We start from the raw sequence: 27,060 nt of genomic DNA, 5'->3' as shown, positions 1-27,060 counted from the left end.
ATACTTCCGGAGCGCCGCTCTAGCCGTTCCATTGCTTTGGACTGGGCTGGACGGCGTGGATTGGAGCGCGGCGGCCGGCTGAAGGGCGTCGGAAGCCCCGCCTCCTGCTTCCGGCGCCCTTAGCAACCGCGCCCTTAGCAACCGGAGCGAGAGCGCCAGATGGAGACGGAGGCGCTGGCCCCTCTGGCGCTGCCCCGCGGGCAGAAGCTCCACTGCGAGCTGTGCCTTGCCCCGGCCACCGTGCGCTGCGGCCGCTGCGGGGTCACCTACTACTGGTGAGCGCAGGCAGGCAGGCATTCGCCCGGCGAAGCAGTAGCTCCGGGGCTGGCATCGAGGGGGGGGCAGCGTCCAATCGACGACACCCTTCCCGGATAACAGTTGGAGGGGTTACTCATGAGTAGCCTCCCGCCCTCCTGCTCTTCCTCCCCAGACATGGCAGGTTTGAGGAGCTTTACTCCGGATTAAAGAGGGAAATTTTCCTCCCGAAAACTCGTGTTATTTTCTTCAGGGGGGAAAAAAATGGAAAGTTCACCTCTCTTCTCTGCAGTCAACCTGACTGGAGGCCTCGCCCTAGATAGCCAAGGGAGAAGGACTTGCCCTGGATGCCTTCCCGTTTTAAGGCTGTGAATAGTCGCAGAGTTATCAGGGACATCCTGGCCGTGTTGGGGAATAATTGCTGTTATTGTGAATATTCAGAGTGAATTCTAAATAACCTCCTTAAACTTTATTTTTTGTAATTGATCTTTCTTTTTTTTAAAAAAAAAAAACTTGACCAGAGGACCTTGAACATGGTAATGACTATCCATCTACTTACCTACTTATCCATCTATCTATCTGCAAAAATATAGTTGGACCTCCTTATCGAATGGATCAGTATCCGCTGATCCATTAGCCATGGTCTGATAACATTGACCATATTAAAAGAAACATTACCAGAAATATTTCTTTTAATATGGTCGATGTTCTCAGACCATGGCTAATATATATATATATATTTATCAATGAAGTTACCAGAACCAACAAGAAACCATGCTATGTATAGTGTTCACTATCATCCGCATTTTTCAGCATCCACAAGTCTTGGAGCCGATTCCCCGCAAATATGGAGGTCCTCGTGCCATAGTCTCCTAAGTGAGGCAGCTGTGCCTCTGATGTGCTTGAGAGAGTGCTTCATCTCACCAGATTTTGGGAACTACATATGGTCAGGCCTAGATGGGAAACTGACAAGGAGTTATCGGGCACATCCTGGTCGGGTTGAGGAATAATTGCTGTTCTTGTCTTCTCGAAGGCTTGCTGTTATTATTACTGTATCCCAGTGTTGCCGCTGGCAGAAAGCTTGCTGCCTTCCTGCCCCCATTCCTTATTTTAGTGCTGATGCAGCATCCAGGTGGCTCCAGGCACAGCCACTTCCTTGTCTCAGCAGTTGCTGCCTTCACATCAGTATTCCATGCAGAAGCAGCACATTCCCATCTTTTTATACGGGCAGGACCTCCCACTCAGTAGAAGCTTGATAGAATACTTCCCAAATCTGGCACTGTGTCCCTGCAGATGTCTAGGCTATCTAACCCAGATGTGATCTGGATGGCCAGACTTTGTCCTGCTTTAAATGGTCCAAAATGTTGCAGGTAGATCGCAAAGCACGTGTGACTCCCCAGTTGCAGCATCTGCTAGCCACCAGTTAATTTCTTGGCATAATTCAAGGTGCAAATTCTGGCATGGCTTATATATATACCCCAGCCCTCAAAGGTTTGGAAGTCATAAACTGTTTAGAGTACAGTGGCACCCCTTTATCCACAGGATCAGTATCCACGGATTCACCAATCCATTGTACAGACAGCTATGCACATGGGCTGATCAACTGCAGTTTGGAAATTATTGTAGCAGAGGAAAACATGAAACTGGCATGAAATTACCCTCTCCATGCACCTCCTAATAACAGGATGTTGGTTTGCTCTTAGCGATGTAGAACATCAGAGTGCCGACTGGGTCAGCATCCATGAGAAGATCTGCTCGCTGCTCCTTCCGTTGCGCACAGCCTTCCCTTTTTACAATTCTGAAAAAGAAAGAAAGCATGGGCGGGAGCAGAAGATCAGCAGAGAGGTGAGCCCAGGAGGGGATTGTTTGTGGACTATCTGCGAGGGGCTGGTGTGTTCAGCATAAAAGTGTTGAGACCTTCGTTGTTTTGATGATAATTAAAAGTGGTTGAGTTTACAGTCGTACAGAAACATGCAAAGCTAGGAGGCAAAGACTGGGTAAATAAAATGCTCAGTCCTAATCAGTTGTTACTGCTGTATCCCTTGTCCAAAAGAATTAAACCCATCCGTGGCTCTAAGCAACCGCGGGGACCTCCATGTTCAGAATATCTGAAAACAACAGAAATGGGAAAGGTATCAGCAAAGAAAGACCCCTTCCTGTTATAAATTGGCTTTCAGGGGCCATGGTGTGAATCAGGATCCAGATGACTTACAATGTTTGTTTGCTAACATTTATAACTCTTGTTTTCTGCCACGAATAAATAAACAGGCCATCTTCCTCTCGCTTTATCTCCACATCAACTCTGTAAGGTAGGTCAGACTGAGAAGAAAAATGACAGGACTAATACAGTACCGGCCTAAGGTCACCCACTTAGTTTCGTGGCTCAGTAGAGATGTTGTGATTGGGTTTTTTCTCTAGGAGGGGCGGACCCTTCTGTTCAGCAGGAAGAAAGGACAGAGAAGAAGATAATGGTTCAACCATGGTTTCTTTATTTCTTTTCACTTCTTGGTTGTTAACATAAAAAGGAACCAAAAACTCAACTCTGGCAAAAACTTGTAACTCTTAACACATAATACATTTGTACTCTTTCTGTCATTTCTTCATCATCCCATGCGGACCTTGTTCTGTATGAGGCCACACTGGGAAGCTCAAGGCAGCACAGTCTGTCCCGCAACAGGGGTGTTTCACCAAATTCCTCTCTAGATACGGAACTTAATTGGTGGTGCTAACGTATGTCACTTTCTTCCCTATGTCTTGGGATCGGGGTACCACTACCATGCTCCATCCTACTTTGGACTTTATCTTTTCTTTATCTATATTGCTAGGGGGGTTGGGCAATTTTGTAGTCCAAGCAACTTTTCGAAGGTCTGTGCCAGGACTGTGCCCAGAAACCGAGAGGGAAAAACAAGTAAGACTTGAATTACAGGCAGCCTCCCTTTGGGCACTTCCTGCCTCTGACTTGGCTGAACCAGCACTTTGAGAGGCACTTGCTTTCGTAAAGCCTTCTCTAACTTATGGAGAAGAGTGATCCTGTTGTGCAAGGATCTCCCCAAACTGGTGCCATCCCGCTAAGACATTGTTGTTATCCTCATTCTATGGATCTGGACAAGAGATATGTTTCGAACGTTGTAGGGCCCCGAGTGATTAGACTGTCCCAAATTTTGGGTTAGGTGGCCCAACCCTTCCCCTGCTTTTTCTTGTTCCTGAAAAAAAAAAAGCAAAGGAAGGAGGGAGGAATTGCAGCTCCTAGAAGCCTCCTTCAAAATCAGTCTGCCAGCAGTAGCCGATGATCCTTATTCCTTTCCACAGAAGTTCCTGGCAGGACTGACCCATACAGTTGCTCAGAATTTCCTGTTTGAAGGCAAGCACGAGGACGCCATCCCAGCAGCCCTGCATTCCCTGAAATTCAGCATCAGCGTCTACGGCTCGGATTCTGTGGAACTGGTCCCGGCGTATCTCATTCTAGCTGAGGCAAGCCTGGGTGAGTCTGGCCGCTGCCGTGACAGCATTGCTCCCTGCTGTTTTCAAGGTGGAGCTCGGCGGTCTGTAGAACTCTGCAGTATGTAGATCAGGGCGTGTGAACCAACTCTGCACCCAGAGCAGACAAAGGAGCTGGCAACCACTTCCTCCCAGAGAATGAGAGATAGAAGGATTGTAGCCATCACTCAAACCACTGATGAACAAGTTGGAAATGTCAGTGTATCCAAGGTTTGCTAAAGTAATTCATGTCAATGAAGCATAGAACGGACCACAAGCTGGAAAGGACCCCAAGAGTTGGCAAATCTACCCGCTTGTCCCTGTAGGAACTCAATGGCTGAAGCACCGTTGTTTACAAATTCCCAAGGAACAACAGTCCAGTCCAGGCTGAGAATACATTTCTACTGTTAATTGACAGCCCCTCCTGCAAACAGCAGTGCGTCAATATGCTGTCCGAAATTTTTTACTTTACAGTACAGGGTGTTACAACTCGGCATCATTTTGTTTAATGGCCACAGCGTAGACATTTTTTTCTCCCTGTCATTTTTGCATTTCCGTTCACCATTGCTCTTCATATTTCAGTCTCTGATACACCACAATCCTTTGTATAGAGGCTAAGCTCTTCGACACTGCCTGTGTAAAGCCTTTTTAAAATCACGTATGAAGTCAGTCTCCTCGTCTATAGTTCAATATGCTTGTTGCTGCCCAATGACTATTAAATGACTTGTAATGACTACTCTTGGACCATCATCATGTTGGAACAGCAAGGTGAAAGGGTTCATCTAGCCCAGCCCATGCCACAGAGGCAGAGTGGGGATACTTAAACTCCTGGCCTCTGGCTCTACAGCCAGAGACCTGAACCACTGAGCTGTCCAGCAATTCATCACCAGGCTGAATCCTTTTGTACTTCCATTAAGCCCCTAGGTAAAGGTTCCCCTTCACAATTTGTCCAGTTGTGTCCGACTCTAGGGGATGGTGCTCATCTCCATTTCCAAGCCATAGAGCCAGCGTTTGTCCAAAGACAATCTTCCGTGATCATGTGGCCAGCGCAACTAGACACAGAATGCTGTTACCTTCCCACCATGGTAGTACCTATTTATCTACTTGCATTTGCATGCTCTCGAGCTGCTAGGTTTGAAGGAGCCAGGACAAGCGACAGGAGCTCCCTCTGCCATGTGGATTCAATCTTACGACAGCTGGTCTTCCGACCTTGCAGCACAGAGGCTTCTGCGGTTTAACCCGCAACACCACCATGTCCCTCTACCATATGTATAAATGTCTATGTAGTGAAACTGCCATCTATTTGTTCATCCCGTGGAATGGACTGGGGTCCGTGTAAGTCCATGGTAAAGAATTCATGTTTGTGGGCTTGTCACTGTGTGCTGGAAACACATCCACGAGATATTATTAATTATTTGTTGGTCTTCTTCCCTCCCTCCCTTTCCCCTTTCTCTTTTCCTGCCTTTCTTGCTTCCCCCTCTCTCTTTCCCATCCTTCCCCCCTCCCTTCCAGGCCTCGGGCACCTGCCCCAAGGAGAGGAATATCTTTCGCAGGCCCACTGGATCATCCTGAAGAACCCACACTCCAGCAGCGCCACCCAGTCTAATCTTCATCGCAACCTGGGCCTCCTCTACGCTGCCAGGGGGAACTTTGAGGAGTCTTTACGCCATCTGGCCAATGATGTAAGGCTCTGTGAAACCATAGGGCAGACCAGACTCTCCCTATGATAGCCACGTATGGGGTATAAATGCCAGTATTAATAGTATTAGCAACAATGGTATAGTAGCAGTGGGAATGATGACGGTCATTGTCATTATCTTTATGATGGCCCCTGTTTTGCTTTTGCCAGTTCCTTGTTTCAACCTGACCTGTTTCTTGATGGTCGTACTGTCCCTGGGAACTTTATTTATCCCTCTGGTTGCAGGTCTACTATGCTTCTTGCGCCTTTGGGACCAACAGCGTGGCGGTCTCCGGAGGGTACTTCCACATGGCGAACGTTTTCTTCCGACAGAACAGAATGGACATTGCCGATTCCCTGTACACGGAGGTCAGTCTGCTCAAATCGGTTGGTGTGAAAAGGAACCCGGTCACCTCCGCTTGCCTTCCACCCTTTCCCCTCTTGATCGTGTCAGCACAGGGAGACGAGTGAACAACAACAAAAAGTGCTGGGATGGTCAGGGAACTGGGATGCATTCTCTACGGGGAAAGGTTTATTTTATTCTTATTTACTTATTTTAAATGTTTATGCCACGCCTTTCTTCTGAAAGGGTACAAGGCAACTTTACAATATGTAAAAACCCAAACAGCATTCAAAGCAAAGAAGAATAAAAATGATTGAAACAAATGTGCTGTTAAAGGCTAAGAAGATGAAAACAGTGATAGAAGCAAATTAAAAACTGATAAAAACACAGGCAGTTTAGTTGGAAGAACCCCATTTTTAGTTATTAATAGAAAGCCTTTCTGGAGAGGAAAGGTCTTCGCCTCCTTGTGGAAGGAGAGCCAAGACAGGGCCAGGCTGGCCTCCAGTGGGTGGGAGTTCCAGAGTCTCTGGGAGCAGCCACCGAGAAGGCTGCTGCTCCCACACTGTGGAACCCCCTGCCACTGGAGGTCAGGCTGGCCTCATCTTGGCTCTCCTTCCACAAGCAGGCGAAGATCTTTGTCTTCAAGGCAAGTGACTGACTGTCTAGGAGATAATAAATAGGATGGTTTACATTTTGTTTCTTCTAAATCTGTTTTTCATAAGGCTTTCCTAATATTTCTAATGTCATGTCATTCATGGGTAGAGTGGGTGGCATATAAGATAGATAAATAAATAAATAAATAAATAAATAAATAAACAAACAAATAAATAAACAAATAAATACTGGAATAATTTACCATTCTTAGCTTTTAATATTGTCTTTTTAATGAGCTCCTTTGGGTCCTTTTTTTTAGCAGAAAGGTGTGGTTAAATTTTTTAAAATAAAATAAAAATAAACCAATCAATTGACAAATAAATGATACCAACAGTCCTTTTTTGTTCTGTCATGGCCTCTGTGCTCTTTTTCTCCCCAGGTTGTTGACATTTGGCACCAGCACTTCTGCCATCTGATTGACCTCCAGTATCAAACGCTGATGACCCCCGCTGCCATCGACATGTTGTCTGAAGAAGTGGAAACTGCTGACGAGACTCTGAGTAAGTTGGGTGTTCGTGGAGGTTGATCTAACTCTATTCCCAGCTGCCATCCAGGAGGGTTTAAGTCCAAATGGTTTTTAAAGCGTCACAAGACTCTTTGTTTTTGTTTTTTTTTTTTTTTTAAATTTTGATTTCTATCCCGCCTATCTGGTCATACTAGACCACTCTAGGGAGCTTACAATCGGAGCAACAATAAAATTATTAAAAACATTACAAATAGACAAAAATAGAAATCAAAGAATATAAAAGAAAAATCGTCAGGGATTATCTGTTGGGAAAGCCTGCCTATACATCAGTGTTTTCAATTGTTTCTTAAAAATGCCCAGCGAGGGAGCTGCGCGAATCTCAGGAGGTAAGTTGTTCCAGAGGCGAGGAGCCACCGCCGAGAAGGCCCAATTTCTGGTCTTTTCCTTCCGGGCCTCTCTCGGCGTCAGGCTCCTCAGCCTCACCTCCTGGCTCGCACGGGTGACACGGGTAGATCTTTGCTTTTTCTGCAACAGAAGACCATTCCTGTCCCCACTCCTGCCTTAACACCGGTGAAACGTGAAACGGATATTCAGATTTTTTCTTATTGCCAACATGGCCCCTTCCGCTTCAGCACTGTCGCCGGCATGGGTGACCCACACGCCCTTTCAGGCCGAGGCCGGCCACCCTCATTGCGGTTTCTCACCCCGTTCCAGATGAAAAGGAAAAAGCTGAAGCGACTCAGATGTTGGGCGCCATCTTGGAGATGCGAGAGCAGTCCGCAAGGCCGCAGCTGCCGAAGATTGCCAAGGCGGTCCACGCCCTGGCCATGCTTCATTACTTGACCCGGGACCTGCCAAAGGCAAGTGAGTCAAGCTGTTGACATGGGAGGGTCATTGCCTTAGAGCCAGTCCAATTCCTTGTCTGTCTAGGTCCAACTTGTGACCCGCATGGGCTCCCCGGTGTCTCTTCAGCAGGCCCTCGACCGGTGGTTCCCAATGTTGGGTCCCCAGACATTCTTGCGCTGCAACTCCTAGAAGCCTTCCCCACTCGCTGTCCTGGCTAGGGCTTCTGGGAGTTGCAGTCCAAGAACATCTGGAACATTTCTTGGCACTCGACCTGCGGTGGCATCCGAGACTTTTTCCTGACAAATCCAGGAAGTAGGTGTCCATAGCAAGAAAAAGAAGAAGTTCTTAATTTTCTGGCTTTTGCAATTCCATGGCGTTCTAATGGTACATTTTGTTCAACTGGGTAGAATCATGTTCACAAATGTAGAGCACCCAGTTTCCGCACCCAGAGGGCTCTGTGTTGCTCCCTCGCTGTCTCCGGCTTGCAGTTACACAAAACCGTCTTAGCGTTAGCACTTTATTCTCCGTCTGTACCTTCTGATAGCCATTCCCCATCCCCATACCTGCTTTTAATCTTGCAATGAGCTACCAGGTCCTGGGAGCAAAGAGAAAGACAAGTTGATTAAATAATTAATTTTTTTCCACAGGGGTGGAAATCTATTAATACTAATATTTATCTTGATGAGAGGGGGTAACCGAGAGACTTTCCACCGATTTTTTTCTCTCCTTTCATGACAACAAAAACAAGAACCCTTCGCCACCACTCAGTGAACATCCGGGCTCCATTATACTAGGCCCACTTTTCTCTAAAATGTTCCATGCAGCTTGACAGAGTTGCTCCATGCAAAAGCAAGTGACTGGGTTTGGGAATAGTTTGGGAATATTCCAGTTTTTTTTTCATTTTCTTCTAGAGCAGGGGTTCCTAACCTTGGGTCCTTGGGAGTTCTTGGACTACAAGTCCCAGAAGCCCACACCATTAGCTGTGCCAGCCAGGATTCCTGGGAGTTGTAGTCCAAGAACTTCTGGCAAACACAGGTTGGGAACTGCTGCTCTAGAGAGACATGTAATTCTGGGGGGAAGGAATGGCACCTCTCAGAAAAGGGCATAGATAGCTAGAGGGATAGACAGCAGTGTACAATGCAGCAATTTCCTCCCTCCCTCCCTCCCTCCCTCCCTCTGCAGATCCTTGTTTTTGGAATGATTTCAACTGTCTGCAAATTTTAATGAACTTGTTCCGTTGTGGTTTGATCCTGGTGATTTCACTGTTGAATCTGCTTTTACTTGTTTGTTTGGTGGGGATTTTGAGCTCTGCCGGGAAGAGGGATGGCAGAGGAGAAAAATGCAAGGGAATAAGGATGGCGGGTCAGGCCTCTGCACTCTCTGTGGTGTGAAGAAAAGAATACTGTGTTCCTGGTGCTAGAAATGGGCAAATGCCAATCAAGCATTTCAGACAATGTCTCCTTGGATTTAATATCCTTTGTTTCTCCTCCTGGGAAACCCGCCCCCCCCCTCTTTCACCCTCTCCTTATTGTGCCTCCGTTCAGGCTCAAGAGTGTGTGACAAAAGTCTTGCAGATGATGAAGCAGCTGCCCAAACGAGAGCCGGATGAATCCCTCCACCGCTTGATCAAACTAATGAAATCCAGGCCCGTCTATGGCAAGTAAAGACGCCATTCTCCTCGATGAGCATCGAGACACTCCTCGGGACCTGCCTGCCCCCTGGTTGGCAGCCTGCCCATCCTTTTGCCACCACTGCAATCCAGTTTTGAATTAAATTGTCACTCTTTGTAGATGTACAAACCGGGGACATTTTGGGGCCTTGCCAGCTCAGGCTCTCCATCCTAACCAGCCATGCGTGGGTGCACACACTCACCTCCATGTCCTAGACAATGTCTAGAGTCTGCAACATTGCCCATGTACTGCAGAGCAGGTATGCCCCTAAGACAGAATTGTGGCATCAATAGCTAGGGATATTTTGGACTACAGATCCCATAACTGCCTATTCTGGGAGTTTGACCTGGGAAATCTGACTCACCTGAGAGAAAGGCCTCAACTGGAAGGCTTTGAGTGTTGTCCAGGCCTAGTTCCACTCATGCTTCCTCTTCCTGCCCCAGTGCAAGCTGGGAGCTTTCTGAACAGGAAGCTAGGCCTAGCTAGGTCTCTGAGTCTTCCCACTGAGGCCTTTCTTCCAGGTGAGCCACATTTAGCTGTCGGTCTGTCAGGTGGAATTTATAGAATGGAGGATGGTGGGATTGATAGTCTGGAAAAATCTGAAAACCCCATCCCTATCAGTAGCTCCAGACCTCTCGGTTAAGTCAGCCCAGTGACATGGGGCAGAGGGAGAAAACAGAAGCCTCCTCCCGCAAAGTGCTGAGGCTGAAATCAGTTTCATAAACGTATCCCAGCATTCTTGAACCCGGTCATACTCTACTTCCACAATCGTTTGGAAGGGGTTTCTAGACAAAGTGTAGAAATGTACAGCGTTTCAATTAAAGGTGACTTTCTTGATTTGAGTTACTGTGTGTGAGTCTGAATACGCCATTGCCCCGATGTGTGCTAGGGAAGACATGTGGCCTAGCCACCCCCTGGCTGGGGTGGGCGCACAGGTTTATTCGTTCAGGCCTTGATACTTGCAGGTAGGGCTTGGACGCCATTCCGAGATGGAGGGAATAAGAACTTTGGCCTGTGAGCTGCAGCTTCTTGGTTTCCTGTTTAAATCAGCACTCCTCCAAGAAGTATGAGGACTGGGATCTTGTTGTATCTTCACAGGAGGGGGGAGGGCTGCATCCTGGCGATGGTGCACAGGCCTCGAACAACAGGTGTCACAGTGAGGGGCCCTCTTCTCTGTGCAAGACCAGGAGAGGCTGACACTGCCTTTGCTCTGAGTGGTGCCTTCTTAAAGGGCATCATGTGGTGCAAGAATCGGCCAGTTCGCAGAGCCCGCAAGCGTCTCCCTGCATGAGCCTTCTCAGCGCTCAAGATCGCCCAGCGAAGTCCTCCTCTCGGCCCCATTAGCAGCTCGGGCACATTTGATGAGGGCACCAGAGAGGCCCTGCTCCGTAGCGGCTGCCAGGTTATGGGATGCTTCTCCTTCGGGAGGCCAGGGTGGCTGCTGTTCCCCCCTGTGCCGACCACTGAAGATCCACCTCTTCAGGCAGGCTTTTAACAATCAGGACGGAGTCCCTGAAGGCCATTTCTAAGCGAAGAGCGTGTTGAATGTTTACCTGCTTTTAATTATTCAGTTGTGTTTGACTCAGTGTTATAATTTGTTTTTTAACGTATCACTTGTGTTTCTGATTCTATTGTTTTTAATATTGTGAGCCACTTTGAGTCCAAAGGGTAACCAATCAATCAATTAATTAATTAATGTGAGGTCTTTGGTCCAGACTGAACTACAACCCACCACCCACCCCCGAGAAAGTGTCTCCGGAGTTTCCCAATCCCAAACTGCCACCACTCTCCCTTTCAGCTGAATTCTGCGGTTCCGTCCCTAGCTGTCCAGTGGAAATTTGGGGAGCCCATTAGTTTAAGGTTTTGGCCAAGCATGCTGTTCCCCCCCCCAACACTTCCTCCTGTCCCAGGGCCCCTTCGCAACCCTCAGCGGGCCATGCTCGCATTGGTTCGGTTTGGCAATAAAGAAAGGACTTCCAGCTTTTCCCCTTAAAGACTTGTTTCTGCAAACCTTCAGGGTCACGGAGGATGGTTCGAGGGCCTCCCTCTGGTTTCTCGGTGCCTGTTTTGCATCCCAGGGTTGTCAGCACTCGGGAGTCGAGCTTGCTGTTAAGATGGGAGCAATGAGTGAGATTTAACTTCCATCCGGCTGTGTTTTTACAAAACTCCACCTCCTATTAAGTAGTGGGTCACATCTGGAGTAAACCCATGGGATCTGGTGACTCAGCTCTTCTGTCAGTGCTGCTAATTCAATGGGCCTATTCTTGTGCAGACGTCCTCCTAGATTTCAGCCACTGAGTTTTGGGCGATGCAATGACACAGTGAGCATGTCTCAAGGGTGAGCAGTCGGGTCCTCCTGGTCAGAGAGCGATTTGGGGTTAAAGGCATCTTGTTCTTCCTGAGCCCCCTAACCATTCCAGTTCCCCTCCTCGATGGGGCCAAGCTGCTGACCCCCAGCTGCTGACCCCACTGCCTCTTAGCATCCTGATTGACGAAAACACAAAACAACACACAGCCCACATGGCAAGAGATTGGGAATTCGAATCCCGCACCGGGCCTCCTTGACGGGTTGGTCTGGATGACCCTAAGGGTCCCTTTCCAGCCCTACTGTTCCCCCCCTTCAGAAAGCTGCAGAAGAAATCTCAAGTCGGCCCTTCCTCTGCCCCCACTGAATAGCAGAATTTCCCACAACAGTCAAAAAATAAAACCACACAATACAGTTTGGGGGCTTTCAGACACTCGTTTCCTTTATTTAGCTCATGCTGTTTCCTCTGAATGGCGCACCACAGATACGCAATACAAAGTTAACAACAGTGTCCGTGTGCTTGTCTTCTTTTTAATTCCTAAAAACGTCTTGGCTTTTTCTCCAAGTGTGAAGTCTTTTTTTTTCTCCACTTTAAAAACAGACAAATAAATAAAAAATAGACTATTAAATAGCTGTGTGTGCATTTTTTTTCTTTTTCATTTTTTTTTCTGCAAACCTGCTCAAGAGCTTCTAAAAAATACATTTCTTCAAGGGAGCCGGGTTTGTTTGTTTAAAGTTCTATAACGAGGAAAATCTAAAATGTCAGTGCAACAGATACAACTACAGTGCAGGTGAGTTTATCTCTACAAAAAATGTTAGAGGTCTTTGTAATCCTATACAAGTCTTGCATTACAGTTGTTATAGAAATTAGTTCTGTTTATCATACAGTGTGTGAATAGAATCCAAGAATATTTACAGTAAGTTGCTTGTCCATCTGAAACCACACTATTAACACGGTTGGAACAAAAAACAAAATACAATATATATATAAAATATAAATATTTTCCAGTCTATACAACAGTAAGCAGGAAATGTGTGCAACAATTCTCACTGGTATTTGTGTTTGATTGATTGATTGATTTTTGGTTCACTGAATCCAGGATGGTATTAAAAGCAAAGACTGCCAATTGGGGGCCCCACAAGATCAGGCACAATAGAACTGTGTCTTTTGGGAGAAAAATGGGGGAGGGCCCTCTCAGGGGAGAAAGTTGATATGCATGGCTTACGTCGTGTTATCTGGGCTTCCTTCTTGCCCGCGAGGCATCCTTCAAACATGTAATTCACATTTGAATGTTGTTGTGAACAGGGGATGAAGGCATTTGTTCAATGGAGCCTCCAGCTTCAGAGACAGTCTATCTCTGAATCCATTTGGAAGGCGTGGGAGGTCGCATTGCATGGGAGCTTCCTGGACACGTCACCGTTAGAAAGCCACCATATTGGTAAACATTTTTACCAATTAAAAAAGGGAAGTAATTCCATAATGAAAGTAAGTTACTTGTAATGCATTACTCCCCAATCCTGTCTCCCATCCTGCCAAGCAATTCGATGTTTTCTGGGCTCTCTAGAAAACGCTGGGGCAGGAAGGGAGAGAGTTTACTTGACTTGGAGTAAACTGTGTTTTCGCAACAGATTATTTGGAACACTGGAGAACGCTGGAGGTAAAGGACTAATTCGGGGCCCGCAAACTTTCTAAAAAGTCAAATAAAAGTCCAGCCACTTCATGCCTGGATGCTGGTAAAAGTTGGCACCAAAGTCGAATCCCTCCCCATTCCCTAGCCATTTAAAACGCTGATTTCCCCGCCCCCAAAAAGCTGATTTTTCACAATCATAAACCATTGATTTTGTGTCTGTGTGTGTGGTTTTGTACTTCAAAATACTAAATTTCCAGTTTTGCAATGGCGGAGGGTGGGCTCCTGCTTTCATTTGCCTTTCAAAAAGGGTCACAGAGGAAAGAAGTGCCGTCAATCCACCCCCCGCCCCCCCCCCCAACAAAACACAGAGGAGTCTTGGTCTGAGAACGAGCCATTGCTTCCGCATTGCGTCGGCATTGAAATCCTGGACGTGAAACCAGCTAACCGTTCTTAGCGAGGGAGGTGTCAGTTCGCGCCCCCCTCCCCGAGGAACCCAGGCTTGGCCGCGGCCACCGGGAGCGCTCACTTCCCCTGGAGACTTGGCTTCTGCTACAAGCATCGAGAACAGGCGGGAAGAGAAGGGAAGCAAAGGAGAGGCCAAGCAGGTCTCTCTCGCTCTTAGACTTGGGAGTCCGCCCCCAAGCTGTGAAACTCGTCCGGTGTCTTGTTGTCGCCTTGGCTGGCGCCCCCCTGGCGGAAGCCGGAGGCGATCTCATCGAAGGTGCGGCCTTTCGTCTCGGGCACCTTAAAGTAGGTGAAGATGAAGAAGATGATCAGCAGCACCATGAAGATGATGAAGACGTAGGCACCGCAGAGCTCCTGCAAGGGGAAAAAAAGTGGGCTCAATATAGCGCTATATCAATGCAGCAGCGCTATCAATATAGCGCTATATCAATGCAGCAGCGCTATAGAAATGCAGCAGGCATTCGCCAACCAATGCTGGCACAATGAATATCTAAAAAGGCTCAAACAAAAATATATCGTATGACATCCGTTCGCTCCAAGAAACTTGTATTACCGGCAAAATATGTCCAGTGGACCTGACACAGTAGCTTGCGGTTCACATATATTGCCCCGAAGAGAAACAAACTTATAAGGAAACAGAATCGAAAATGTACACGAGTCCTCCATAGAAATGGCAATAATAATAATAATAATAATAATAATAATAATAATAATAATAATAATAATAATAATAATAATAATAATAATAATAATAATAATAATAATAATAATAATAATAATAATATATTTTACTAATTAGAATTGTTTATTTATATTGTTACTGTATTTTATTGTTGTTAGCCGCCTAGAGTGGTCCTCACTGACTAGATAGGCGGGGTATAAATTAAATAAATAAAATAAATAATAAATAAAATAAATAATAATAATAATAAAAGGCAACCTTGATCACATCATGAATGACTAATATCTTCCTTGGCAAGCAAAATCTTTATTGTATCTTGAATAGTTGAGGTTTTGTGTATTTTAGGCTTTATTTTCTTATCAATGCCACACTGTATTTGAAACAACCCGAGAATAATATGGAAATGTTCCGGCAGTTCACAGAAATCAACAAAGGTACCTAATTATACAGGCTAAGATCCAGGGTTGTATGGGATGCTTTTATTTTGTTTTGTTTTAGTCTTGTTTTGTTTCTATCTGGTTTTTTTTTTGCGTGCTTTTTATGATTTAGCATTTTAGCACAATTTATTTTTTAAAAACCCTTTTAAAGTTAGCCTTTTTATGGTTTTCAGGCTTGCCGAGAGCGGTCTCCAAGTCCCACTTTTAAGTCAAGTAAGTTAAATTTCGTGCTGCCCATGGTGTTGAATTGCGCAGCGCTCTGATACAAAGAAAGAAGGAAAGATTTGCTAAGATGACTCTTGTAGAGGGAGGCAAGCCCAAGAAAGCACATGGAAACGGCTTCTGCTTCTCTCTGTGAGATAGTGATGTTGGCCACCAACCCCAAGGCTAAAACCTCCAACATTTATTTATTTATTCTGTTACATTTACATTGTGACTCTCCTCCAGCGAGCCAAATCATAATGTGTGCCTAGAGAGGAGTCTGCCGGACATCTCTGCATGCGTCCCTCTGCATATATCTCCTTTTCCAACCAGACAACCTACCCCAGAAATACAGAAATCAAGCAGTTTCTTTGAAGGACTAACAGAATAAGTCCCCCCATATCTGAGCACGGTCAGTTCCAATCCCCCCGTGGATGCTGGAAACTGTGGATTATAGTGAACACTGTTTAAAGAGCAAACTATATATACAAGCATGGGTCTCTGGCTCCCTCTAGTAGTCAGTCTTGCTAACTTTAGAAATCGATGCTTCCAGGATGTTTCTTTATAATTTTAAATTAAAGACGAGTAAATCAGTGGATACTGATCCCGCAGATAAGGAGGCCCTGCTGCCTATTACTATCAAATAACCCTGACTTTAAGCATCCCCCCTCAAACTCTGACCCATTACACGCGCTACGGCCTGCAGTTATATTGAGTTATCTCTCAAGGGAGAGTTTCCCCATCCCGAGCGAAAGCTCACCTCGATGTACTGGAAGCCCATGCCCACGATGAAGTTGGAAGTCCAGTTTGAGAGGCCGGCCACGGCGAAGGCGGCCGGCCGGGGGCCCTGGCTGAAGAGTTCGGCCACGATGAACCACGGGATGGGGCCCGGGCCGATCTCGAAGAACGCCACGAAGCCAAAGATGGCGATGATGCTGATGTAAGACATCCAGGCCATTTGGTCCTACAAGATGGGGGGGGGAGAGATTTCAGGAGAAAGAGATATCACAGTCAAGGGTTATACCTTTTTCGCAGGAGTGTGTAAGGTTGAAAACCATCTCTAATTCACCTCTATTGGCTTTGTCTGATAAGGCATTTCTAAAAAGTCCGGGGACCCCTCTTTTTTGCCTCTTGGAACCCCAAAAAACACCCCCATGTTGAAAAAAGGGGGACGTTAGAGGAGGTTAAACGGTGCAAAGCGCCCCCCCTACCCATGATCTATTTAAAAGGGAAGCGTCCGCTCTTGGGTTTTTGCGTAGAGTGGGGTACGAAAACTGGCGGGTTGCTTTTCTAACCAACGCGTGCATGAGCCGAGTTCAAGAGAGACCAAAGTGAAACCAGCCTGTGTGTTGCCTCAAAAGAGACGGGAGAGAAGAGGGCCTGATTTTTTTTTTACTACAGCCCCCATCATCCTGGCTAACGGGAAAGGCTTATGGGAGTTGCAACTCAAATGTCCTCAGAAGGGCCAGGGGTTGGCCTCGTGCACAGATTCCTCACCAGCAGGGGGCACTCTTGCTTCAACCAAGTGCCAGGATGAGGCTTGGGGTTTTGGTCAACTGGTACCTCCTAAATGTTTTGGACGGACTCCCATGATCCACAACCATAGGGCTAAGGATGATGGAGGAGGTAGACCATAATTTGTGGAAGCCCACAGGGCTTTTCCCTCCAGAAGTGGAGGAAAAAGAACTAGGAATCCAGGTTAAGGTGAGTTAAACACCCAGGGGTTGATGGACTTCAGCCCCCATCATCCTGACCCAGCCTAGCCACTGATGAGGAAAGCTGGGATTTGTAGTCTTTATTCAGCTACTCCTGGAGTGTGCAGCTTTTACAGCAAGGGCCATAAAAAGAAGCTCGGAGGGCCTCATCCAGACTTTATTACTTTAAAACAGCCAGACAATCCTTTTTGTTTCCATTTGTGAGATTAAACCATTGGGTTACATACATGCCATCAACACTTTGCTAGAGATATAAGGAACGACCTCTGGTTCCCTCTAGAGGCCTGTTTTGATATTGCACTTTGAAAACACAAAATGAACAAGACAAAACAAAAGACTCTTTTGCCAAGAGACTGGCGTAAAACTTGAAAATTTCCTAAGAAACTGTCTCCCAAACGCCTGAAAATGTCCTTCAGAAGTTAGCTTTTCAAAGTAACTAGAAAATGTTGCTAACTATGCTGCTGCTTTTGAAATTTAACTTAGTTACACTCTTGTTATCTCTCAAAGTAACTACAAACAGGTAGCTACGAGTCCTCGTAACTAGCCGCCTCCAAGCTCTGGGCCTCACCCGCTTCCTTAAAGCAGCAAAAGCAGAATAGGTTGGGGACCCTGAGCAAAACGGTCGCGCCAGCATCCTTCTGCCAACCAGCACTCACCAGAAGCGCCAAGGCGATGGTCATGAGGACGGCGCAGCCCGCCATCCCTGCCAGACCCACGAGGTGGAGCGTCCTCCGGCCTGCACGCTCCACGACGAACAGCTGCCGAAGAGAGAGAAGGCACGAAATGAAGGGGGCCAAATTCGAAAGGCAATTGTCAGGGTGAGAAAGCGCTTTCCTCCGGAGGTGCCTGTTGCATCTCTGCATGAGCAAAGTCTTCGTGGCATAGATACACGTCGGGTATGTCTTAAGAGAGGCTATTGGCTCCGGATTTTAGCCCGAACTTTAAAGCCGCTCTTCAAGAGGCTGGGCCTCTTCCGGAGGCAGGGTTCATGACTTCGGAGGTCTCTCGCAAAGTTCGGACCAAAAGTGAGAGAGCTGCCTGAACACACGGGGCACCCCCATTCTTTCACCCAGGATCCCCCCATCCTTTGACGGGAAGGAAGTTGAATGCTCACCGAGACCACCGTGAAGGCCGTGTTGACCACCCCTGAGCCGATGGTGGCGTAGACCGGCTGTTGCACTCCTGATTTTTGAAAGATGCTCGTGGAATAATAGAACACCTAGGGGGGAAAAATCAAAGAAGCAGGTGAATTGAGGAAAGATGAACCCCTCACTTCTCCTCTAGCTGGCCAACTTCTGATGCTGGGAAGAAGATAGCCTGAACAGCAGCCACACTGCTGAACCTGATGCCTTGGGGATTAAAATTTAGCCATGCTGTCTTGCAGAATAATCACCCCGCATGTAGAAATCTAGCAGAGCTGGAATGACTTGCAGGGGTGAATGTATTTTGTCTTGTTCTCTTTGATATACCAAAAAAACACCAAAAAAGCCCTGGTTCCTTTGTTCCAGGATGCCAAAAAAGTGTGTGTCTACCACCTGTAACCTCCCCCCCTCTCTCTGTGGCTTCTGGGAGTTGTAGTCCAAGAACATCCAGGCACCCAAGGCTGGGAAGCATGCTCACCGCTTTATACCAACAATCTCAGGTCTTCAGATGTTCTTGGACTACGACTCCCAGAAATCCCAGCCAGTGCAGCTAGGGGGTGAAGGCTTCTGGGCTTTGTAGTCCGAGAACAACCGGGGACCCCAGGTTGAGAACCACCGGCCTGGAGGCAAAAGGAGAAGTTACTCCACCTCCTTTCCACCCACAATGCCCTGGGGGCATTCCGGAGCCCAGCCTTCTGGGAAAAGGACCGCACCCCAACCCCGTCCTTGCGCCACCCTTACCGCGTTGATGCCCGAAAGCTGCTGGGACAGCTGGAGGACGACGGCGATGAGGATGGGCTGGCGGTACATGGGCGAGCGGAAAAGTTCCGGGATTGTCACTTTTTTCTCCCGCATCATTTGCCGGCTCTCTTCCTTCATCTCCTGGAGGTCGCTGCTGACGTCCGTCGTCCCTCGGAGCTTCTTCAAAACTAGGGAGAAGAACGGGAATTTAAGGAGCGGGTCGTTCCCTGCGCCCGGCGGATCACACTCCTCGCTCCCCCCATTCGTTCCTGAGCCCCAGTGTCACCCACTGTGATTTAGACTTTGGGGGGGAAAAGTTATTTTTAAAAAAAGCAGAAGGGGCCCAGGGCTTTAAAAAAGGGCAAACCGGAGTCATGCTCCTGAGTGGAAAGAAGAAGAAGAAAAAACTAGAGTCCAGGGTGTACTAAAAAGATGACCATTGGACCACAGTATCCATGCGGATTGGTTCCAAGCACCCCCCCCCGCCATGGATGCCGGAAAAAAAGCGGAAGTAGCAAATGCCGAGACCATGTAATGTCTCATTATATGGTCTCTGGCTCGCTCTACTGGCCCTTTCAGGTAAATACACTCTGGAAATAGGTACGAATACAGTGGTGCCTCGCTTTACGAGTGCTCCGTTTGATGACGAAATCACATGACGATGTTCCCCATGGGGGAATTTCACTTTGCGATGATCGGTTCCCTGCTTTGGTAACTGATCATCGCAAAGCAATGATTTTCGCACAGCTGATCAGCGGTTTCAAAATGGCCGCCAGGTGAAAAACATGGCCACCCGCTGTTTTCTGGGACAGATTCCTCGCTGCACAGGCAGCAAAAATGGCTGCGCTATGGAGGATCTTCACTGGACGGTGAGTTTGAAGCCCATAGGAACGCTTTCATTGGGTTTTTATTGCGTTTCTATGGGTTTTTTAATATTGCATTACGGTGTTTTCGTTCGACAGCAATTTTGCTGGAACGAATTAATGTCATCATGCGAGGCACCACTGTACATTTTTTAATTTAGTATTTTTCAGGTGGCAGATAAATGAATCAGTAGATACTAATGCCACAGAGAGCAGGGTGGTACTATATATGGGAAGCCAGACAGTGGCATTTTGCCTGTTTCTGTTAATCTAGTTTTCAAGAGAAAAAGGAGGGACCCCTTGGAAGCTCTCTCAAGCCCATTCAATTCAGCCGTGTTTTCCCACCTTCAGGAACAGGCTTCAAAATAAATCTTTTAAAAGGGTTTTTTGGGAAGGGTCCGCCCGAAAAGGCAAAAGCCAGCTTCTGCGAAGCACTGACGGGCTAGCGTCAGTGACGGCACCCACACAGCGCCACAGCAGTTTTACAGATCCCAGAACATTCAAGCATTCACTTCTTGTGTGTGTGTGTGTGTGTGTGTGTGTGTGTGTGTGTGTGTGTGTGTGTGTGTGTGCGCGCGCGCGTATGATAGCTATCTGGGAGCTGCCATCTGAAAAAAGTAACTTATCCAAACACTGCCCATACAGCTTTTTTTTTTTACAGGAGGGCTGTCTGTCTCCTCCATGGCCTTGAGTTCTTACTCCCTACATCCCAGTGTACAGAACTTAAATACAGAATTTTGTTTTTAAAGCAAGATATATCAACCTTAAAAAAAAAAAGCAGAGAAAGTCCAATTCCCCCCCCTCCCGACTGCAACTCCTATCATCCCCGGGCAGGCCTATAGCTTACCGCTTTTGGCTTTGTTCTCCTCGTTACGGTTGATGAGGAGGAAGCGGGGGCTCTCCGGCGCGAAGGGGAGCAAGATGCACTGCATCAAGGCGAAGATGAAGACGAAGCCCAGGAGGAGCGGCCATAAGTTCGCGCTACCCATGATCAAGTCCATGCCGAAGACCTGGGGTGGGGGGAGAGGAGGAGGAGCATCAGACAGGGATGGGGTGTGTTTGTGCGCACGCACATGTGTGTGTGAGAGACTGCAAAGCAACAGCCTTGCACCACTTTGGTGACTAGGAGCAAATCTTATTTGGGCAACTGTCAATCTGTCCAGCACTAACCAATTGTTCGTTCCCTTGCCTCTGAATTCAAAGTCAGGCCCGCCTCCCTCCTCGGTGTCTTTTTCCCTCTCTCTTTCGAGGCTGTTGAACTCTATGGCTGAAAAACAGTCAATCACGGCTATCACTTTGCTGTTCGATGGGCGGATGTGCCTGGAATGAAACTTTTGATTCTTCCTATGATCACGGGTCTCAGGGTGCGTTCCTGGGACTGTAGGGGCCAGTTCCTGAGAAAAGGGGGTGGACCAAATTGTGGAACTTGAAACAGTCCTATTCTCTGAATTTCCCGGTACAGCTATAGAAGTTTAACTCAAGTTCAAAACTCAGCCACATTTTGAATGATCGCTCATTTGTTCTTTCTCGCACGAATATCCCACGGGCCCTTGAATGGGTTAAAGCAGTGGTTCTTAACCTTTGTTACTCGGATGCTTTTGAACTGCAACTCCCAGAAACCCCAGTCAGGACAGCTGGTGGTGAAGGCTTCTGGGAGTTGCAGTCCAAAACTCCTGAGTAACCCAAGGTTAAGAACCAGTGGGTTAAAGGCATGGCATAAGTCTCCCCTCCTTCCCGTTTGTTTTCATCCGCACACAAAAAAGTAACTTTTCCCCATCTCTCTGGATGGACTGAAAAGTACAGAGCCCTCTAGAAAGGCGAGGTGGAATGCAGCACCCACAGACAGAAGCATGTGTGAAAAAGAAATAGGATTAAACCAAACCAGCCAGGATTCCTCCCTCCAAGCCTGTTAAAAGACATTTATTTCCCCCCCCCCGGTGACGTTTCAGATCGGAGAAGGGCCGCAGATGTTCTCAGCTGGCAGCAACCACTGGACCTCGGACGTCAGGCGTCTCCACACCCATTCCAGGGAGATTTACACAGCTTACGAGTGGAGACGGAAAATATCTCTGAAACGTCTGGTGCGGTCAAGCGAAGGACTCATCTGCATGAAAATGGAAGGCAGGCCAGGAGGAGTCGCCTTAGCCCCAAGAAAGAAAAACCAAAGGGGGAGAGGAGAGCACTTTCGCAAAAATTGAAAGGGAGTCCTACAGAGGCAGGGCAGGATCTGATCTCGATCCTCCGCGAGTGCAAGACGCAAAACAAGCAACCAGGCACTTCTGGTGAGGACACAGGAAAGGGCCTTCTCTGTGGTTGCTCCCAGACTCTGGAACTCCCTGCCACTGGAGGCCAGCCTGGCCCCATCTTGACTGTCCTTCTGCAAGCAGGCGAAGACCCTTCTGCTCAGGTAAGCTTTCCCTTAGCGACTGTGGCTGACTGAGAGTTTTTTTTAATGGATTGTCATGTCTTGTTGCTTCGAATGTGTGTTTGGTCCTGATATTGTTACCTGTTTTAGTGTTTTAAAAATGCTTTACACAGCTCTGTAGCCCACCCTGAGATGTTGCGACAGAGGGCAAGCTGTAAATGTTTTATGTCGCTATCCAGAGATGGGCCTGAACCACCGGTTCAGAGATTTGTGCTGGTTTGTTTTTCATCCGGACAGGTGTTCAGTGCTTTCTGGCCCGGCCTCCTTTGGCAGGGGCCGGATGCTCCCTCTGAGTGGGTGCCTACTGGAGGAGGCGGGCCTGGGAACCACCGAACACCTATTCGGCCAATAAACGAACTGGCACGAACTGCCCATTTGGGAGTTCGTGCCCATCTCTATCACCAATTAACAAATAAGGAATAAAATCTTTTTTTGAGGCACACCATACCATCTTCCCCTTGCTCAAAGCTGCGCATGTGTGCAACTGACCGCTGAGCACAGAATAAAAAGGAACAGACCCCATAATTCTCCATAAATCAGGGGTAAAGATGCTTCCCCCCCTCCCCGCCCCACAGAGATTGGGAAGCCCGCTTACCTGCGCTACCAGGATGCCTATGACGATTCCGAGCTGATGGAGGGTCCCCAGAGCTCCTCGGAGGGCTGTGGGCGAGACTTCACCCACGTACATCGGCACGAAGCCCGTGGTGAGGCCGGAATACACCCCGATGACGAAACGGCCGAGAATCAGCATCTCAAAGGAGCTGGCCATCTTCGAGAAGCCCATGAGCACGGACGCCAGGAAAGCCAGGCTGTTCGACATCAGCATCGAGTTTCGCCTGGGAGAGAAAAGCTCGGAGGTCAGCACGAGGATCCACATATTAGGGAGAGAAAGGCAAGCCCCCCCCACACACACCTTAAAGCAGAATGCTATGATATTTGATTTTTGATATCTTTTTGCCAGGGTTCATGACAAAGCTTGGAAGCCAAGTCAAGAGGGATTCATCTTTTGACCTCTGCTTAACATGCAGAGGTCATGGAAACTATCGGTTATGGCAGTAGGACCCTAGTGCGAAGCCCCATGCGGATGCCGAAACCTGTGGATAATAATGAACCAGGCTCTGTGGGGGTATTAGATCTGCTTCCAGTTACGTATCTAATTTTTTATTTCTTTACCTGCCTAAAACAGGGAAGGAAAAATGTATTTGCTTGCTTGCTTGCTTGATTTTTATACCGCCCATCTATCAGCCAAGGCCACTCTGGGCAGTTTACAAGAACCAAACAACCACAATAACATAAGGACAGGGAGCTCAACAACATCCATTAAAACAGCCCTCTAAATTTGCAGAGCTTGAAATGATTCCATTAGGGGAGCCGGAGGATTACAACTTCCAGCATTCCCCCAGACAACGGTTGCAGAATTTGAATTTCTGGTTGCAGAATAGCATCAAGTCCCCCAGATTAGTTCACCCCCTTTTTCTTATTAACTGGGACTTACAGTCTCAGTAAGCCCACTTTGACACGTTACTGGGAGAAAGTATACGAACAGGTTCCGTTACTTACAATTGAACAGCAAACTTACAAAACATGACTGCCTTCAGCAACAGGCTTCAACAGACAATGAAGGGTGGGGGAAGCACAGAGCAAAGAGGTGGGACTCTCTTTGAATTCAGAGGGAGGGAAGGAAGGGGATAATGGGATAGGCAATCCAGGAACAGCCAGAGGGTCACAAGCAGCTTCACCACTCACCGTCCAAAGCGGTTGACGAAGAGCCCAACGGAAAACGATCCGATCATCCCTCCGACAGAGAAGATGGAGACGGAGAGAGACCACAACGTGGTGAGGGTGCCACGGCTGATGTACTCCCCGTAACGGCTGTACCACGTTTCATTGTAAAATTCTTCTATCACCTGCAGAGGGAAAGCAGAAAAGGAGCTATTGCTCAATGGAAACCCTACCCTCTGTGCGGGTGGGTTTGCACAGTTTTTCAGGGGAAGACTTCTCAGAACCACTGAAAAGATAAAACACAAAACACTGATCCATTACAGTCGGGGCCCCTACCTGTGGGATCAGTATCCGCTGATTCACTTATCCACTGGCTAAAAACAAAAAAAAAAACCAGAAATACCTATTTTTAAGTATTCCCAGGGTGTATTTGTCAGAACTGGCCACCAGAGGGTACCAGAGACCACTCAAACTACTGTATAGCATTCACGGCATTCGTATTTTGCAGCATCCCCCGGATGGTGGGGCTGGGAACCAATTCCCTGCAGGACCGTGGCCCTAAAGTACAGTGGCGCCTTGCTAGACAGTTACCCCGCATGACAGTTTTTTCGCTAGACATTGACTTTTTGCGATCGCTATAGTGATTTGCAAAACAGTGATTCCTATGGGGGAATTTTGCTGGACAATGTTTGGTCCCTGCTTCGCAAAGCGATTTTCGCTAGACAACGATTTTGACAGCTCCCTCCGCGCTCGCAGAACGGGTTTTTTCTGGACCTAAGCTTCGCAAGACAGCTATTTAAACAGCTGATCGGCGGTTTGCAAAATGGCTTTCCTATGGCCGATCTTTGCTAGACAACGACAATTCTTCCCCATTGGAACACATTAAACAGGTTTCAATGCATTCCAATGGGGAAATGCTTTTCGCTAGACAATGATTTCGCTAAACAGCAATTTCAGTGGAACGGATTATCATCGTCTAGCGAGGCACCACTGAATATAAAAAGAAATGCTTCTGTGCAGATGAGATGTGGCCATCTTCTAAATCATTATTCATTCATTCATTCATTCATTTATTTCCACCCCACCTTTCTCCTTTAAAAAAAAAAGGACCCCAGGCGGCTCACGTAAAATATTTATTTATTTATTTATTTATTTATTTATTTATTTAATTTATATGCCGCCCACACTACCCAAAGGTCTCTGGGCGGCATATAAATTAAATAAATTTATAAAGCTAAATGATTGAAACATTAAAGAAAATGTAATCACACCGCTTTCCCCCATCAACCTGAATCTCTCCCACTATTAAGCCAGGGACTGAACCCGGGGACACAAAGCAGGTGTCCGTCCCCACCCCCAAGCGAAGCAAAGGCTTTTCCCATCACTTTCGGCTCCTCGGCCCGGCCCGGCCACCCTGCAAGCTGCCGTCGAACGGATATGAAGAGCTCGCAGAGGGGCTCAGCCCTTCCAAAGAGGGGCCAGCGCTCCGGGGTCCACCCTGAACGCCAAAGGTCCCAGGCTCAACCCCCAGCAACTCCAGGTAGGGCTAGGAAAGGATCTCGCCAGAAACGGTGCCCCCCACCCATCAGCGCCAAGACTCCCGCAGGACTCCGTCAGGATGAGCCCGTCAGCTCGGTTCTTATTCAAATCTGTGCATTCTTAGCAGCCTGAGGACTAGGGCCTTGTTTTGTATTGACGGATGTGGTGTAGGTCGGACATATAGGCCCTCATTCACTTGCAAAATTATCCTCTGGGATCTGAAGGTAAGACTGGAAATGATCAGATCTTGGAAACGTGGTCTTTCTACTGCAACTTCCAGAATCCCCCAGCTAGCATGGGACATGTAGTAAAAAAAAGGGGGGGGGAGCATATTTCTGAGCTCTAGGGGAAAAAAAACATTGCCGACCAAGGTAGACCAGACTGGGCCATGTAGGCCAGTGGTAAGGCAACCTCCTGTCTTCTGTGGTAGCCCAACCTTGACCGGTGGCTTTCAGGATCACGCCTGACCCCAGCAAAAACGGGAGGGTGTGGGGTTTCCAGAGGTGGCGCCAGGCTTGCTCTGTGGGGGGGGCAAAGAAGGGCGGGCATCGTGCCAGCTGGGCCACACAGGCCAAGAAGGAAACAGCCGTGGCTGAATCCTTCCCGGTGGCCCAATAGCTGCTGATTGAAGATAATGGCCAGGCAACTCCCCACAGCCAGCCAGGCTTCTTGCTGAGTCACGATGGGCTGGCAAAAATCTTTTTTAAAGAAAACAACAACCCAGGAGGGAGGCTGGCCGACCAGCTGACAGCCCGACGTCTCCCTAGCCGGCTGCATCGAATGTGTAATTACCTCACTGGAGCCCAGCACGAGGCGCTGCGTGCGGTTTCTCTTGCCAGCATGTTTTTACATGCATTTTAAAATACTTTTTTTTTTGAGAGGGGTGTGTGTGTGTGTGTGAGAGAGAGAGATTAAAATAGAATTCCAAGAATCATTCATGAGCCCCCTGACCTCATCCCACGTGAGTTAGTCAGAATAAGCGACAGATAGATAGTCGCCCCTCTGCCTCAGGCAGCAAAATGCCTTGGACTACGACTCACATTTCCATCTTCCCCTGAGGAACTTAGAAATGAAAAGGATATTTTCTGTATGCTCCCCCTGGTTCTATGGGAAGTAGGTGGGGGGTATCACTGGGTGGGGGCTCTGGATTACATTATTATTATTATTATTATTATTATTATTATTATTATTATTATTATTATTATTATTATTATTATTATTATTATTATTATTATTATTATTATTATTGGCGGAACGCCTACTTCCACCAAGATCTACCCGTGTCACTCGCGCGAGCCAGGAGGTGAGGCTGAGGAGCCTAACGCCGAGGGAGGCCCGGAAAGAAAAGGCAAGAAATCGGGCCTTCTCAGCGGTGGCTCCTCGCCTCTGGAATAACCTACCCCCTGATATTCGCGCGGCTCCCTCGCTGGGTATTTTTAAAAAACAACTAAAAACACTGATGTTTCGGCAGGCCTTCCCCTCAGCCAATTCCTGATTTCCCCCCTCTCTCCTTTTCCTAGTGTCTGTCCCATCTTGTCCAAAGTTTTTCCCCTTATATAAAATTGTTTTTAATTATACAGTATTGTTATATTTTGTTGTAAGCCGCCTAGAGTGGTCTTAATCGACTAGGTAGGCCGGATATTAAATAAATAAATAAATAAATAAATAAATAAATAAATAAATAAATAAATATTATTATTATTATTAGTCTCTTCCTACTCCCCGTGGCGTTCAGGAGCAGTGGATTCCAACTTAGGATCTCCAAAGACTCCTCGGGACACACACACACACACACACACACAC

General features: G+C 47.5%; 2 protein-coding genes across 5 annotated transcripts in view; one reads left to right on the top strand and one right to left on the bottom strand.

The window, feature by feature from the left end:
- The first annotated feature begins 111 nt into the window (after nucleotides 1–111).
- On the top strand, nucleotides 112–13,143 carry ZMYND12 (zinc finger MYND-type containing 12). Of its 2 annotated transcripts, none has more exons than XM_020781153.3 (8): nucleotides 112–275; nucleotides 1,959–2,100; nucleotides 3,565–3,736; nucleotides 5,245–5,414; nucleotides 5,657–5,779; nucleotides 6,787–6,907; nucleotides 7,588–7,737; nucleotides 9,264–13,143. In XM_020781153.3, the coding sequence occupies exons 1-8, from the start codon at nucleotides 160–162 to the stop codon at nucleotides 9,326–9,328; spliced, it is 1,059 nt and encodes a 352-aa protein (XP_020636812.3). In that variant the 5' UTR covers nucleotides 112–159; the 3' UTR covers nucleotides 9,329–13,143. The 2 variants fall into 2 exon arrangements, with proteins under 2 accessions (XP_020636812.3, XP_020636810.3); XM_020781151.3 differs by having other exon boundaries at nucleotides 113–275; nucleotides 7,588–7,733.
- Nucleotides 12,110–27,060, bottom strand: part of SLC2A1 (solute carrier family 2 member 1) — a 38,901-nt gene continuing 23,950 nt past the window's right edge. For all 3 annotated transcript variants that reach the window (XM_072977769.2, XM_072977768.2, XM_072977770.2), the window contains exons 3-10: nucleotides 23,743–23,903; nucleotides 22,592–22,832; nucleotides 20,419–20,581; nucleotides 18,709–18,896; nucleotides 17,940–18,044; nucleotides 17,482–17,583; nucleotides 15,871–16,074; nucleotides 12,110–14,144 (exon numbers count right to left, since the gene is read on the bottom strand). In XM_072977769.2, coding sequence (XP_072833870.2) covers nucleotides 13,944–14,144; nucleotides 15,871–16,074; nucleotides 17,482–17,583; nucleotides 17,940–18,044; nucleotides 18,709–18,896; nucleotides 20,419–20,581; nucleotides 22,592–22,832; nucleotides 23,743–23,903 — 1,365 coding nt within the window. In that variant the 3' untranslated portion in view covers nucleotides 12,110–13,943. The remainder of the gene's footprint in view (nucleotides 14,145–15,870; nucleotides 16,075–17,481; nucleotides 17,584–17,939; nucleotides 18,045–18,708; nucleotides 18,897–20,418; nucleotides 20,582–22,591; nucleotides 22,833–23,742; nucleotides 23,904–27,060) is intronic.

This window comes from Pogona vitticeps, chromosome 7 (assembly GCF_051106095.1).
Source record: "Pogona vitticeps strain Pit_001003342236 chromosome 7, PviZW2.1, whole genome shotgun sequence".
NCBI classification, from domain to species: domain Eukaryota; kingdom Metazoa; phylum Chordata; class Lepidosauria; order Squamata; family Agamidae; genus Pogona; species Pogona vitticeps.
Note: the sequence above shows the minus strand (reverse complement) of the source record. Positions and strands in the feature narration are given on the sequence as shown.